Raw genomic sequence first — 13,986 nt, 5'->3', positions numbered from 1 at the left:
TTCATCTTTAAAGAATCTGATAAAAAATTCAAAGAACGGTGAGTAGTTGTTATGATATTTTCCATTATTTAAAAAGGTTGAAAGATTCCGTTCCGTTCCGTTAAATACCAATATCCACACGGGTAATGGTATTTTGCGGAACGGAACGGAACCAGAAGAAAATTGTTCAGACGGAAGGTAAGTGATGAATATTACACTTTTTCCTTGCGAATGTGCTCGTTATATTTTAGAATTCTACGTAATATGGGATACACATTGCGTTATTGCTAGCTTGATGAACAAACTAGTAATATCATCCGTGTAAGTAATGTAGTATCATAGATGAAATAAAAGTTATAGCTGTACACAACACAGGAGTGATTTGCACATATGCAAGATGTTTGAATTGATGAAATGATTTGTTGGTTTGCTTCATTTATCTCAAAATAACATAGAAATAAACAAACAGCTAGTAGTTGTTATGATATATTTTATATTTCAAAATTTTTAAACGGTTCCGTTCCGTTCCGTTAAATACCAATATCCACACGGGTAATGGTATTTAGCGGAACGGAACGGAACCAGAAGAAAATTGTTCAGACGGAAGGTAAGTGATGAATATTAAACTTTTTCCTTGCGAATGTGCTCGTTATATTTTAGAATTCTACGTTATATGGCATACACATTGCATTATTGCTAGCTTGATGAACAAACTAGTAATATCATCCGTGTAATCAATGTAGTATCATAGATGAAATAAAAGTTATAGCTGTACACAACACAGGAGTGATATGCACATATGCAAGATGTTTGAATTGATGAAATGATTTGCTTCATTTATCTCAAAAGAACATAGAAATAAACAAACAGCTAGTAGTTGTTATGATGTTTCCCTTTATTTAAAAAGTTTGAAAGATTCCGTTCCGTTCCGTTAAATACCAATATCCACACGGGTAATGGTATTTTGCGGAACGGAACGGAACCAGAAGAAATCTATTCAGAAGAAAGATTACTTAAGTAATTTTCATCGACGTTACACACACAGATTAATTGAGTTTGGTTTAAACCTCAACTTTATATTTTCAGTGTCAATCAAACATCATAAAACAACTAGTGACTTTAGGTTTTCTCGGGAAAGAAGCGTGTATTGACTTATAGTGCAATGAGTAGCATATTTTATGTAATTCACAGTTCATTAAAACAGCAAAATTTGTAAAACAATCTTCCATTTACAATAAGTTAAATTGAAATAATGACGTTTAAAAAAAATCTTGTTTCCCCTTTTGGGGCCTCTTAACTGGTTCCGTTCCGTTCCGTTCCGTTCCGCAAACTACCAATAGCCCTTAAAAATAAATATTTTAAGTGTAATTAAAAGAAAAAGTCAAAAGAAAATTTTTCCAACGAAAAAAATTATCAGCGAGGAATGCGCTGTCATCGAAATAATACCGTTTGACTTATCGCGGGAAGAGAAGAAATTGTCGTCTGTCAGCTTAATTGTGATGAACTGATCAGCATGATGAGTGTTGATGTCTGCATATGAGATATCCTGATATCATTTCGCTATAATATCATGTGTAAGTATATACAAAACTTTAGTTTAAACATCTTTTTCACACTTGTATCACTTTTTCCAAACGTTTAAAACACCAACTTTTTGATAACCATGCAAACAAGTAGTTTATTAGAAAATGTCAAGGTACTGCAACTGTTTGACGTTTCTAATGTACAGTAAGCATATAAAACGAGTAAAAATACGTGCTCATTAAAATCAAAAGTGTTTTTTTTTTTTACTTTTATGGATATAATTTGTACATCGTACACAGTTTGTTTACAATCGGTGAATTCGACTTGAAAGTCTGTCATTACTGGCGTGCGACCAGTTCTCGCCGAGTACCATTTCTCGCCAGTATATTGTGACGTCATTTTATCAAGACATAAAATTATAGACGAAAAATGACGTCACAATGTACTGGCGAGAAATGGTAGTCGGTGAGAACTGGTTGCACGCCAGTAGGTGTTTAAGGAATATTTAGTTGAAACACGTAGAATAAAACTACTTTGAGAACAGATGGGTAGTTTTATTATTTTGAAAGGTAATTTGATATTTTCAATAATCATTGTTGTTAAATATTTTTAGCTAGTTATCATAAATAAATGTCGTACCTAAAGAATTGAATGTGCTATTCTAAATAGTTGCAAGGGGGACAACTCTAACAAAGTTGCAGTGGTGGATCGTGCATTTTGTACACCTGCATTAATTAGGAAATTGTATTTACTTTGTGGAAAAAATGAATAATTAATAGATAAATTGTAACTTTGTGCTAGTTCATTATTTTTTACCATATATTGCCACTATATTTAAAAGAAAATTCACAAATCTACAAATTCAATGTTCTTAAAAAAAATTTATTTCCGTTTTAAAATCATTTCATCAAATTGCTATTTTTTTCATCAAACATTGTTTAACAAAGTGATAAAGATTATTCTAATAAATTTTGAACTTGATATCAAATGTGTTTGCTACTCTTTATAATTATTTTTTTTTTTTTTAATTTAATTTTTCAATTCAAATATGCTGTGTGCATGTACAAATCTTGATATACATTACACATGTATAATGCTTAATCCCAAATTCTAAAACATGTCATAAATAAACTATAATAAGGGAATTTATTTTCCTGGTATTCTTAGAAATTGATAGTCTTTAAACTAATGATTTTAATGTTAACATATACATTAGTCTGTGCAACTACTCAATAATATTTAGTAGGGATATTGTATATACAACATACTTGTGTATTGTTATTTATACCCCTGCTCTGAATCGTAGGAGATAGGGAGTATAATTAGGCTATTTTGCCCTTGTGTGTCTGTGCATAACATATTTTTGTCACATTTATCTTAACTATTGGTAATTGGTAATAACAAAAAAGAAGTCTTAGCCATAATAACTAAAAAGAGATTTATATATGTATGTATACATTAAATAAAAAGTTGGAAGAAGGAAAATTCAAAACTCTATAATTATATACATGTACATGTAGTCTTTGAATAATCTTATTAGGTTTTCAATTATTTCGCTACAGATGCCTGGTAAAAAGTCCTACAAGTGCTTCCTTTGTCCTCTCATAACAAAAAGGACTGACAGATTTGCCATATCCAAAAGTCACAGACTTGTGGTTAACAGAATTTAAGGACAAACACCAAGTGATGGGGATTCTCTCTGCAACAAGTGTCGTCATGTGTGCAAGTCATATGTTAAGGGATCTGAGAATGCAAAGAAAAAAGTGCAGGCATGTAATTTTTCTACATGTACTCCTCAGCCATTAACATCTGTAACAACTGTTAGCCCACCTTCAGTGCAGCTGCCATTCCCTAGCTCAGTTAGAGGACACTCCTCCTGTTGCATCTGCAAGAGGCCTGGACCAAAACTCATTGTTGTTCCTGGGGATATCAGACACCAGATATTTATATCCAAGGAAATCATTATTCCAGCTGGTGCCAGGTGTTGTCCAAACAATCTGCATGGAAATATTGGGGATCTTGAACCCACAGCTGATACACCAACAATGAATAGATCAACAATCACCCAACTGATCAAGTTTTTAAGGTCAGAAATTCAGAGGCAAGAGAAAACAAGACTTGATTTTAACAGCGAAAAAACTCTCAGTGATGCCGAGTACCGTGATCTCATGGGAATTTCCAAGGACTCTTTCAAAGATCTTCTGCTCTTCGTGGAGGGAAAAGTTCAGCCTACTCCAACAAGATCTGTACGGACTAGCTAAGCTATTTTCCTGATGAAATTAAGGGGAGGTGAATCAAACAGAGTACTTTCAACTCTTTTCAATGTATCAAAGTCCAGTATTCGAAGATGCATTAGTTCTGTACGCTCAGCCCTTTCTGGAAGATTTGTCCATGAGAATCTTGGTTTCCAGCACAGCTCACGTGCAGAGATTATACAGCACCATACAAGACAGTTAGCTCAAACACTGTTCGAAACCAGCCCAGGCAGTCAAGCAATTTTGGTAATGGACGGTACCTACATCTACATTAACAAAAGCGGAAACTTTCAATTCCAAAGACAATCATATAATGTGCACAAGGGACGTCCTTTGGTAAAGCCATTGATAATTGTTTCAACGACTGGCTACTACTTATCAGTTATGGGCCCCTACCTTGCAAGGAACAATGACGCAAGTATCCTAAAGCACGTCATGAAGTCCAACATAAAGGACATTTGCAACTGGGTGGAGAAAGATGATATTTTCGTGGTTGATCGGGGGGTTTCGAGACTCACTGGATTTTTTGGAAGAGCTTGGGATCCAAGCCCCCATGCCTTCTTTTATGTCCAAAGGAGAGAAACAGATGACAACAGAGAGTGCCAATACAAGTCGTCTTGTTACAAAGGTGAAAAATAAAGACTCAGTAGTGTGTAAGAGAGAGAGAGAGAGAGAGAGAGAGAGAGAGAGAGAGAGAGAGAGAGAGAGAGAGAGAGAGAGAGAGAGAGAGTATATGTACCAAGATCTGCATATGAAATGATATATCACATTTTTAAATGTAAGCATTGATTAAGATTGAATCCTCTATTTTTTTACAGATCAGGTGGGTTGTGGAATCCGCGAACTCCCGGATCAAGCAATGGAAATACCTTCAGCATGTATTGCCAACAAGTCAGATTCCATACATAGGGGATTTCATAAGGATTGTCTGTTCTATTTGCAATAGGTAAAAATAGAACAATATAATTTATTTATACTAATACTCTGTACTATTTGATATTTTTACTATTTTAACACTTCTGTTTTTGTTGGTTACAGATACATGAAACCCCTTTTTAACGGAAATGCTACTGAGGACGAGTCCCTTGGATGTAAGATGCTTTTTCTATCCAAGCAAGTCAACGCCTTACAACAACATGTGGAGGAACATCACCTAGATCGACCCTCTGTGTGTTGGGAACCAGTAGATGATCTAAAAGGTATGTATGAATAACTATATGTACCCTAGTTAACACAGAATTTTGCTTGCCCTGCTTCAAATGTTTGAATTGAATTTATTTAATAAATCAAAAGGGTAAGACACAAGTTTAAAACAGGTTAGATAGTCTTCTCCTAATGTTTGAAAACATAAACAGTTTATAGTATTTTATTACTTGATATATTTTTTTTCATTTATGAAAAATAAAAATGTATAAATTATCAAATAATCACAAAGTTTTGTATTGAGTGTTCATAATAACATTTTTTAATCCAAATCAAATGCTAATCTTTGATTTTATGTACAGTGGATTAGCCTAGCATATATTTTTCTCTGCATGTATTTATTTGACTTTAATTACTTTGATATATTTTTTTATTAGGCTTTCCGTATCTTGATGAAGAGCAGCTTCGAAATCTCACTTGTGGGATACTAGTATACCAGCTTTGACTCTCACCCAGTTATGCACAGGAACACTTGGAATGCAACTGCCAGATACATGTCCACAAAGAGGAGCCAGATCTTATCAGGGTACGGTTACAGAGTCGACATGTATCATCTCGATCATACCAGTTATGGATAAGATATGATGAAGCAAGTGTTACAGCATGGTACTGTAAATGCAGAGCCGGGGCAAGAGTTGTTGGGATGTGTTCCCACATTGCAGCCATTTTATGGTTTTTGGGAAATGCGAGGCACAGGATCACAAGTGGATTTGGAGTTCGAAACTGGGGAGACTTTGTTGACGATGCAAACAACATTCCAACTCCAGTTGATGAAAGCGAGTCCTCTGAGGGAGAACTTAGCGGGACGGAAGAATGACATTCAACTGTAAACATTGTTAGATCAAATATTAATTGTATATCAACTGCTTAGCCTCAGATCCTAAAATCCATGCAATAATAAAAAAAATGTTCAAAACGGTTTCCATGCAGATCAATAGAATTTTAAAGATAATTCATTTATATAACTTTTCATTATTTTCCTAATGTTGTTATTAATGCACTACACACCCAAATGATATTTTTTCAAAAGTTTGGATTGCTAATTTTTTCTATTATTCACAATGAAATTATTTGTATTGGCACAAGTTTAAATTGCTTATTTTTCTACTATCCATAATAAAGTTATTTGTATGTGCACAAACCTTTACAGTATCTTAAAAAAAACTGAAGGATCTCTCATCATGCATGCATGTAACAACATGTTTGATGAATGGTGTTAAAATTGTAGTGAATATTTGAATCTTATTTGAGTGTAATGCATTTTGTATGAATAAGTTTGTGTTGTCATGGAAACTTAATTGTGTGTATTTTAATCTCTTGAACTACATTTATTTATTGATCATATTTCATTTGTTGATATAATACTTTTAGAATATAGATTAAAAGAATACCATTCACAATCTTCAACTTCAGCTGCTATTAACATTGAGAAAATTTGTAACTTTTTGTTGTCATGGAAACTATTCTTTTTTTTACAGATGTATACATAAATGATGTACATGTAATGTTATGATGTAAAAACATTTTAAAGACAATACTCTGTTTGAAAATATATAATATTTAACTTGATTTTTATAAAGGCGAAAAGAACTACTCTATCAAGCTTGCTTTTCAAGAAGGTGGAGATTTTGTACTATCTGGTTGCCATAGAAACACTTTTATAGATGCTCACAAATGTGTTTTTTGCCCTTTTTTAAGAGGAGACAATTAGAAATTAATGAAAAATTGTGAGAAATTAAAAAAAAAATGATTTTCTCAAGAACCATTAGGCCAGGAAAGCTGGAATTTGTGTGGAAGCATTCTCAGGTAGTGTTGATTCAAAGTTGTGAAAATCATGACCCCAGGGGTAGGGTGGGGCCACAATGGGAGGGGGTCGACTTTTTACATAGGAATATATAGAGTAAATCTTTAAAAAATTTCTTCTCATAAACTCATGAGCAAAGAAAGCTGGAACTTGTGTGGAAGCATCCTCAGGTAGTGTAGATTCGAAGTTGTGACAATTATGACCCATGGAGGTAGGGTAAGGCCACAATGGGGGGTCGAAGTTTTAAAGAGGAATATATAGGTAAATCTTTAAAAATCTTCTTCTAATAAACTCATGAGCCAGGAAAGCTGAATCTTGTGTGGAAGCATCCTCAGGTAGTATAGAATCAAAGTTGTGAAAATCATGATCCCCAAGTGATAGGGTGGGGCTACAATGGAGGGTCGATGTTTTACATAGGACTGTATATATAGTTTTTTTTTTTTTTTTTTTTTTTATTTCACATTGCAAATCAGCCCATTAACATAATCCAACTATCTCGGGCAAAGATAGTTAGTCATAGAGTATGATTACATGTATTATAACAATTACAGCATATCTGCAAATTTCACAATATTAATTTTAAACATTTGTATTTTTGACATATTTACAAGTACATCGATATTGTATCTGATATTGTTTTTCAAATATAAAACTAATTCATTATATGTCTCTGTTTTCTTTTGAGATCTACAACACATTTTATATTTAAATATCTTGTAAGCTATGAATGACACAATAGTATTAAAATAGCGTATTTTTGTATTTCTCTCAAAATAAAAAACCCAAAATAACATGTTTCCACTGTATATCAAATCCTATAACTAAGCTTAAAGTTGACCATATCATCTTAACATGTTCACACTCAAAAATCAAATGTTTTACATCTTCATTTTCACTACACATATTACAAGAAGCAGAAGACCTATATTTGCATTTAAAAAGAAAGCTGTTACAGCACACTGTATTGTTCAGCATTTTGTAGTTAAATTCACATATTCGTTTGTCATATATATCTTTTACTTTGTTTTTGTATATGTCATTCCAATATTCTTTTCCCACTGAAAACAGTCTTTTAAACAATGCCTGGTGACAGGGAGGTTTGAATTTTTTGAACAATAAATTTTCGTAAAAAAATTTACATTTCTTGTCTTCAATACAATGTAAACCATTAATAAAAAGAAAATCACAATTGGATACTTTTTGTATATATTGACAACATTTCATATCAAATGTTAGTGATTTTTTATATATTGCATTTCTAACTATTCTATATTCACACATCCAGTTAGCTTTTTGTTTTAGAATACATGACAATTCTTGAGGCGTTTTGAATTGGCCATCAGCATTAAAAAGATCCTTTACATACAATATGCCGCTTTGAATCCATCCTTTATGACAGATTGTTTTATTATCAAATTGAAATAAAATATTGTTCCAAATTGGTTGTTTAGCAAAATTTATATCAGATAATTTATTAATGTCAATGGTTTTTTTACAATCATTGAAACTACAAAATACTTCTCTATAAAAAATAGGAAGTTTAACAATTATTTCAAAATTTGAGTTATTAGTCTCCGATACGTTTAATACATAATTGATATCTACATTTAAAATTCTTAGATAACTATCAACTATTTTGTTAATTATGCATGTTTTGTCAATCAATATTCTACACCATGCAGCTTTCAAGGCCTTAAACTTCGACTCAATATCAACAACTCCTATACCGCCATCTTCTTGCCTTCCAATTACAGTATCTCTTTTTATTCTATCTCTTTTATTCCAAATGAAATTAAATATACTCTTTTTCAGTTGTTTAATATACTCAGGGTCAGGCATAGGTAAAATAGAACCCACATAAATTATTTTAGATATAGCTAGTGAATTAACAATGCATGCTTTTCCAAATATAGTTAATTTTCTTTTTTTCCAGGACTCGAACAGTTTTTCCATATTTTGAAAAGAGTGTAACCAATTAAGTTCATAGCATTGATTTTTGTTATGTCCAATGTAAATACCCAAACATCTAACAGCATCGTTGGTTACATCAATGCCGCTAATATTATTATATTTGTCTTTTAAACTACCAAGTAGTATACACTGCGTTTTGTTTATATTAACTTTTGATCCAGCGTGTTTACAGAATTCTTCTACAGTCCTTATTGCAACATTTAAAGAAGAAATATTTTTCAAGGCTAAAGTGACATCATCCGCATGTTGTATAGTTTTTAAATCGTCTACCATGTTTGATATATTTATTCCTTGAATTTCTGAATTGTGTTTTAATTTATAAGCCAATATTTCCGCGACAAACAGATATAGAAGTGCTGAGATAGGACACCCTTGTCTTATGCCTCTTTTCATTTTGCAAGTTTTAGAAATCCATCCATTGTTCTTAACTCTAAAAATTGGATTTGTGTAAAGAATTTTGACCCATGAAATAAAATTTTCCCCAAAATTAAATTGTTTTAAAACTCGAAAAAGGAAATTCCACTCGACTGAATCGAATGCTTTTTCAAAATCTAAAAATAGCAATAAACCTTCATTATTGTTTTCCATGCAGTATTCATAGATGTCTAAGATTAATCTTGCATTTATGCCTATAAAGCGGCCTTTTATATATGCTGATTGTTCCTTGCTAATCAGTTTATCAATAACTGTTTGTAATTTTTTGGCAAGGACAAAAGCTAAAATTTTATAGTCGGTATTTGTTAAACTTAATGGTCTGTAATTTTTAAGGCTATTTTTGTCCCCTTTCTTAAATAAAAGAGTAATAAGAGCTAACCGCTGTGAAAAGGGTAGTTCCTGTTTATCGAAAATACTTAGTAAAACTTCATAAAAGAGTGGTCCAATTGTTTTCCAAAAACATTTATAAAATTCAGCCGGTATACCGTCTAAACCCGGGGATTTGTTATTTTTCAAATTATTGACTGCATCTGCGCATTCATCAATTGTAGGTAATGAGTCGCAAAATTCTTTTTCACTATTGCTAAGTTTTGGACATTCCACGTCATTTAAATAAGCATTTATATCATCATTTTTAATAGATTTACTTGTATATAAGTTTTCATAAAAGTGACACATTTCCTCTATAATTTCGCCATTACTTGCTACAGTTTTGTTATCGGTTTTTATTTCTAATATTGTATTGTTAGCTTGATGTTTCTTTTCCAAACCTAAAAAGAATTTTGTATTTCGTTCACCTTCGTTAATCCATTTTGCTTTAGATCTAATCTGCGCCCCTTTAGCTATTTCATCGTACATGTAATCTAATTCCTTTTCAAGTTTTCTTTTTTCATTCATATCAATATCTCCGCTAGGTAAATTTTCTATATCATCTATCCTTTTCTCAATCAATTTTATTCTATATTTTACATTGTTTCTGGACTGTCTTGCGTAATTAATGGAATAATCACGAACCTTTATTTTAAAGGATTCCCATTTTGATATTGGATCTAATGAGTCATCTATGTTTTTGAATAATTCTAAGATTCCGCGTTTGTAGTCTTCGTTTTCTAGATGCGAGATATTTAATTTCCAGTATCCTTTACCTCTCTCCAAATTACTAAAATTTAAATTACATTTTATTAACCTGTGGTCACTTAACCGCGTGTTTTTTTTATGAGTACCTGGTAATTTTCGAACAACAATATTTTTTACATAATCAATTGTATCATTGCGCACAAAAATGTAATCTATTCTACTCTTCGGGGAATTTTCTGCATCACACCATGTATACCCATTTTTCGTTGGATTTTTTTTCAGCCACACATCGACTAGGTCCAGCTTATTTGTTAGTTTACTTAACTTTTTACAGGATTTGTCATTTTCTTTATTTAGATTGCAATTGAAGTCACCGCCGATGATTAGTTTACTATCTTGTGGAGTATGGGACGAAATAAATGTATTTAGCGAGTTAAAAAATGTTATTCTATCACTTTCTTTATTGGGAGCATATAAGTTAACAATTGTAAGTAAAGTTTCATCTATTTTAGCATTTACCAGAAGTTTTCTTCCATCATTTGACTTATGTACATTTAATATATCTATATTACATTCTTTATTGAACAAAACGGAAACGCCTCTGCTAAAGGGGGAGTCGGAGAAAGCATGTATTGCTTTTCCGTTCCATTTTCTATCATACAATTCAGCACGTTTCTCTATAAAATGTGTTTCTTGTAAAAGTGTAATATTAGTTTTATTATTTTCTAGCCATGAAAAAATTTTATCTCTTTTTTCTGACGAATTAAGACCTCTTACGTTCACTGATACTAAATCTAAATTTACCATATTTCAAAATATTCGTTGACAAAAAGAAAATAATGATAAAAAAAAAATTAAAATAAAAGTAGTAATATACTTCCATATGAAAAATAGTAAGGGAAAAATATCAACATCGTTACTGCTTGATGCATTTTTGTATACATAATATTAGTATTTCACATTGTTTTCAGAAAGTGTATTCTGAAATATAATATTACTGAAAAAATGAACACAGATATTAAACTACTCCTTATTGGAAAGTAGATTATCATAATAATAGTCTATAATTGTATAAACAATTATATTGAGCGTATTAAACGTACACATACCACAGTTCTGCAAATTCTGAGGTCGGAAGCCAGATCCGAATACAGTTACTGTTCATCACCAGAGCTCTCTGTGTCCGGATTACACCCCGACACATCACTGTCCGACATAGCTCTGAGTTGTTCCAGCATCTGTACTATGGTACGCTGATTTGGTTGATCTTTGTTTTGTTTTTGTTTACGGTCAATTTTACCGGAGTCGCTGTGTTTTCTTTTTCGGACTTTTTTTGCAACTTTTTTCATAAGTACGCCAAGTACGTTTTTTCCCGGCCAGTGATCCGGTTTTGTATTGCGGGTGCCGTCACGGTCAAGGCCGGAGCCCCACTCGTTGTTATAGGTTGCTTCGACAAATGTTGTTGATTGCTTAGAAGTTACAAGCTTATCTCGGAAAACTGGTACTTGAACACACTTGTTTTCTAATATCTCCTCCATAACGGAAACCTTTGTGGACACCCACTGGTCATTGGATTTGACCTTCTTCCCCAAGCGCAGGGCGGCAAGCGCGTCATCGGCTTTTGCAATCGCGTTAGCTGAATCTAGATCTCCGCACCGAACTGCTATGATATACTGAAAGGCATGTTCTGCCGATTTATGTTTTACACCAAATATATAACTGTATATATAGTTAATCTTTAAAAATCTTCTTCTCAGAAACTATTCAGTCAGAAAAGCTGAAACTTGTTTGGAAGCATTCTCTTGTAGTGTAAATTCCAAGTTGTGAAAATCATGATCCCTTGGGGTAGGTTGAGGCCACAATCGGGGGGGAGGGGGTCAAAGTTTAACATAGGAATATATGGAGTAAATCTTTAAAAATCTTCTTCTCAGAAAGTAATCTGCCAGGAAAGCTGAAACTTGAGTGGGAGCATCCTCAGGCAGTGTAGATCCAAAGTTGTGAAAATAATGATACCCCAAGGAGTAGGTGGGGCCACAATGGGGGGGGGGGTCAAAGTTTTACAGAGGAAAATATAGTGTAAATCTTTATAAATTTTCTTCTCAGAAACGAATCAGTCAGGAAAAATAAAACTTGTGTGGGAGCATCATCAGATAGTATTGTTAATTCAAAGATGTGATAATCATGACCCCCCCCCCCCCGGGAGTACGGTGGGGCCACAATAAGGAATCAAAGTTTTACATAGGACTATATTGAGTAAATTCCTAAAAACTTCTCTTCTCAAACACTACTCCGCAAGGAAAGCTGAAACTTGTGTAGAACCATTCTCAGGTAGTGAAGATTCAACGTTGTGATAATCATGGCCCCCGGGGGTAGGGTGGGGCCACAAAAGTGCGGGGGGTGTCGAATTTTACATAGGATTATATAGAGTAAATCTTTAAAAATCTTCTTCTCAGAAACTAATCAGCCAGGAAAGCTGAAATTTGTATGGAAGCATCCTCAGGTAGTGTAGATTTAAAGTTGTGAAAATAATAACACCCCCAGGAGTAGGGTGGGGCCACAATTGGGGGGGGGGGCTAAAGTTTTACATAGGAATATGTAGAGTAAATCTTTAAAAATCTTCTTCTCAGAAACTAATCAGCCAAATGATTGTTTATAATTGTTAAGACTTTGGCCCCAGCACAATTCTTCGGCCTCACAAGAAGGTTCAGAGGTTGATGTAGGTTTATATCTCATAAATAAACAAATGTTAAGGATCTTTTTGAGAACTGCAATACTCAACATATGATATGACTATAAAATCATCCTGTTAGAAAAGGAACTAATGATTATAAACATATATATAATACCCAAGGGGGAATGGACTTTATTTGTACAGGATCTACATGTATCATTGTACATTGTCCAGATAGTTTGTATTATGACTCCATTAAGCTGATTTTATCATACCTATTGTTCCGCAGGTGAGCGATGTGGCCCATGGGCCTCTTGTTTTAGGATGTATAACTTTGAAACACATGCCATTATTAGTTTCAGAGCTTTTTGCGTGCACAGGATTGGCTATATTTTTGGAAACAGACAAATAAGTTTTATAACTCTGTACCGGAACATTAAGATATTAAGAAACTGTATTTCTAATATAACCTGAAAATTTGAACGTATTAGGACAATAAACAAGCGAGATTTGTAAGTCCTGAAAAACGTCTAGAAAAAAAAATTACCAACAAATGTAATACAAGGTCTTTCATGGAAAACGGAAGAACTTAGTAAGGAAAATAAACAAAGCAATAACAAGAAGGTCTTCCGTTGGAAATCTTTATTAAATCGAAAAATTACAAGGTTCTGTGAAACGTCATATATCCAGAAAATCAAGAACGATAAGCGGGGAACAATGTTTTACGGGTGCTGAGATTTTAGAGTTATTTGTCAGTAAAGCGAAGGCAAACAATCTTACTTTACGTATTTGAACATTCGTTTATACATGTACATTTACCATGCTTTGTTAAACATCGTTAAACATGGCCTTTAAAAAACCACGAAGCTGTCAAAAAAGGCTACGACAGATGGCCTCGTGAAACCATCCAGAAACTTTAGCATTATCCAGTTTAATAAATGATTAATATTTAATCAAATCCTGCGTAACACATCAAAATAAACTATCCTTTAGGCTACTTAAAAAATATAAAAAAAATTGCAATTCAAATGAATTAGTTAACAATACAAATAAAAATTATACAATGC

General features: G+C 33.0%; 1 protein-coding gene across 1 annotated transcript; it reads left to right on the top strand.

The window, feature by feature from the left end:
• The first annotated feature begins 2,990 nt into the window (after nucleotides 1-2,990).
• LOC117682550 (uncharacterized) lies at nucleotides 2,991-6,275 on the top strand. The gene is made up of 4 exons (XM_066081766.1): nucleotides 2,991-4,386; nucleotides 4,577-4,704; nucleotides 4,797-4,957; nucleotides 5,339-6,275. The coding sequence occupies exons 1-4, from the start codon at nucleotides 4,237-4,239 to the stop codon at nucleotides 5,404-5,406; spliced, it is 507 nt and encodes a 168-aa protein (XP_065937838.1). The 5' UTR covers nucleotides 2,991-4,236; the 3' UTR covers nucleotides 5,407-6,275.
• The last annotated feature ends 7,711 nt before the right edge of the window (nucleotides 6,276-13,986 follow it).

This window comes from Magallana gigas, chromosome 4 (genome assembly GCF_963853765.1).
Source record: "Magallana gigas chromosome 4, xbMagGiga1.1, whole genome shotgun sequence".
Lineage (NCBI taxonomy): Eukaryota > Metazoa > Mollusca > Bivalvia > Ostreida > Ostreidae > Magallana > Magallana gigas.
The sequence above is the reverse complement of the archived record's forward strand: the minus strand, read 5'-3'. Positions and strand labels throughout refer to the sequence as shown.

Bases quoted from the DNA above. Each gene is read 5' to 3' on its own strand.
- LOC117682550 (XM_066081766.1), top strand. From the start codon at position 4,237: ATGATATTTTCGTGGTTGATCGGGGGGTTTCGAGACTCACTGGATTTT. The intron at 4,705-4,796 runs GTAAAAATAGAA...TGTTGGTTACAG, and splicing joins GTCTGTTCTATTTGCAATAG to ATACATGAAACCCCTTTTTA. The intron at 4,958-5,338 runs GTATGTATGAAT...TTTTTTTATTAG, and splicing joins ACCAGTAGATGATCTAAAAG to GCTTTCCGTATCTTGATGAA.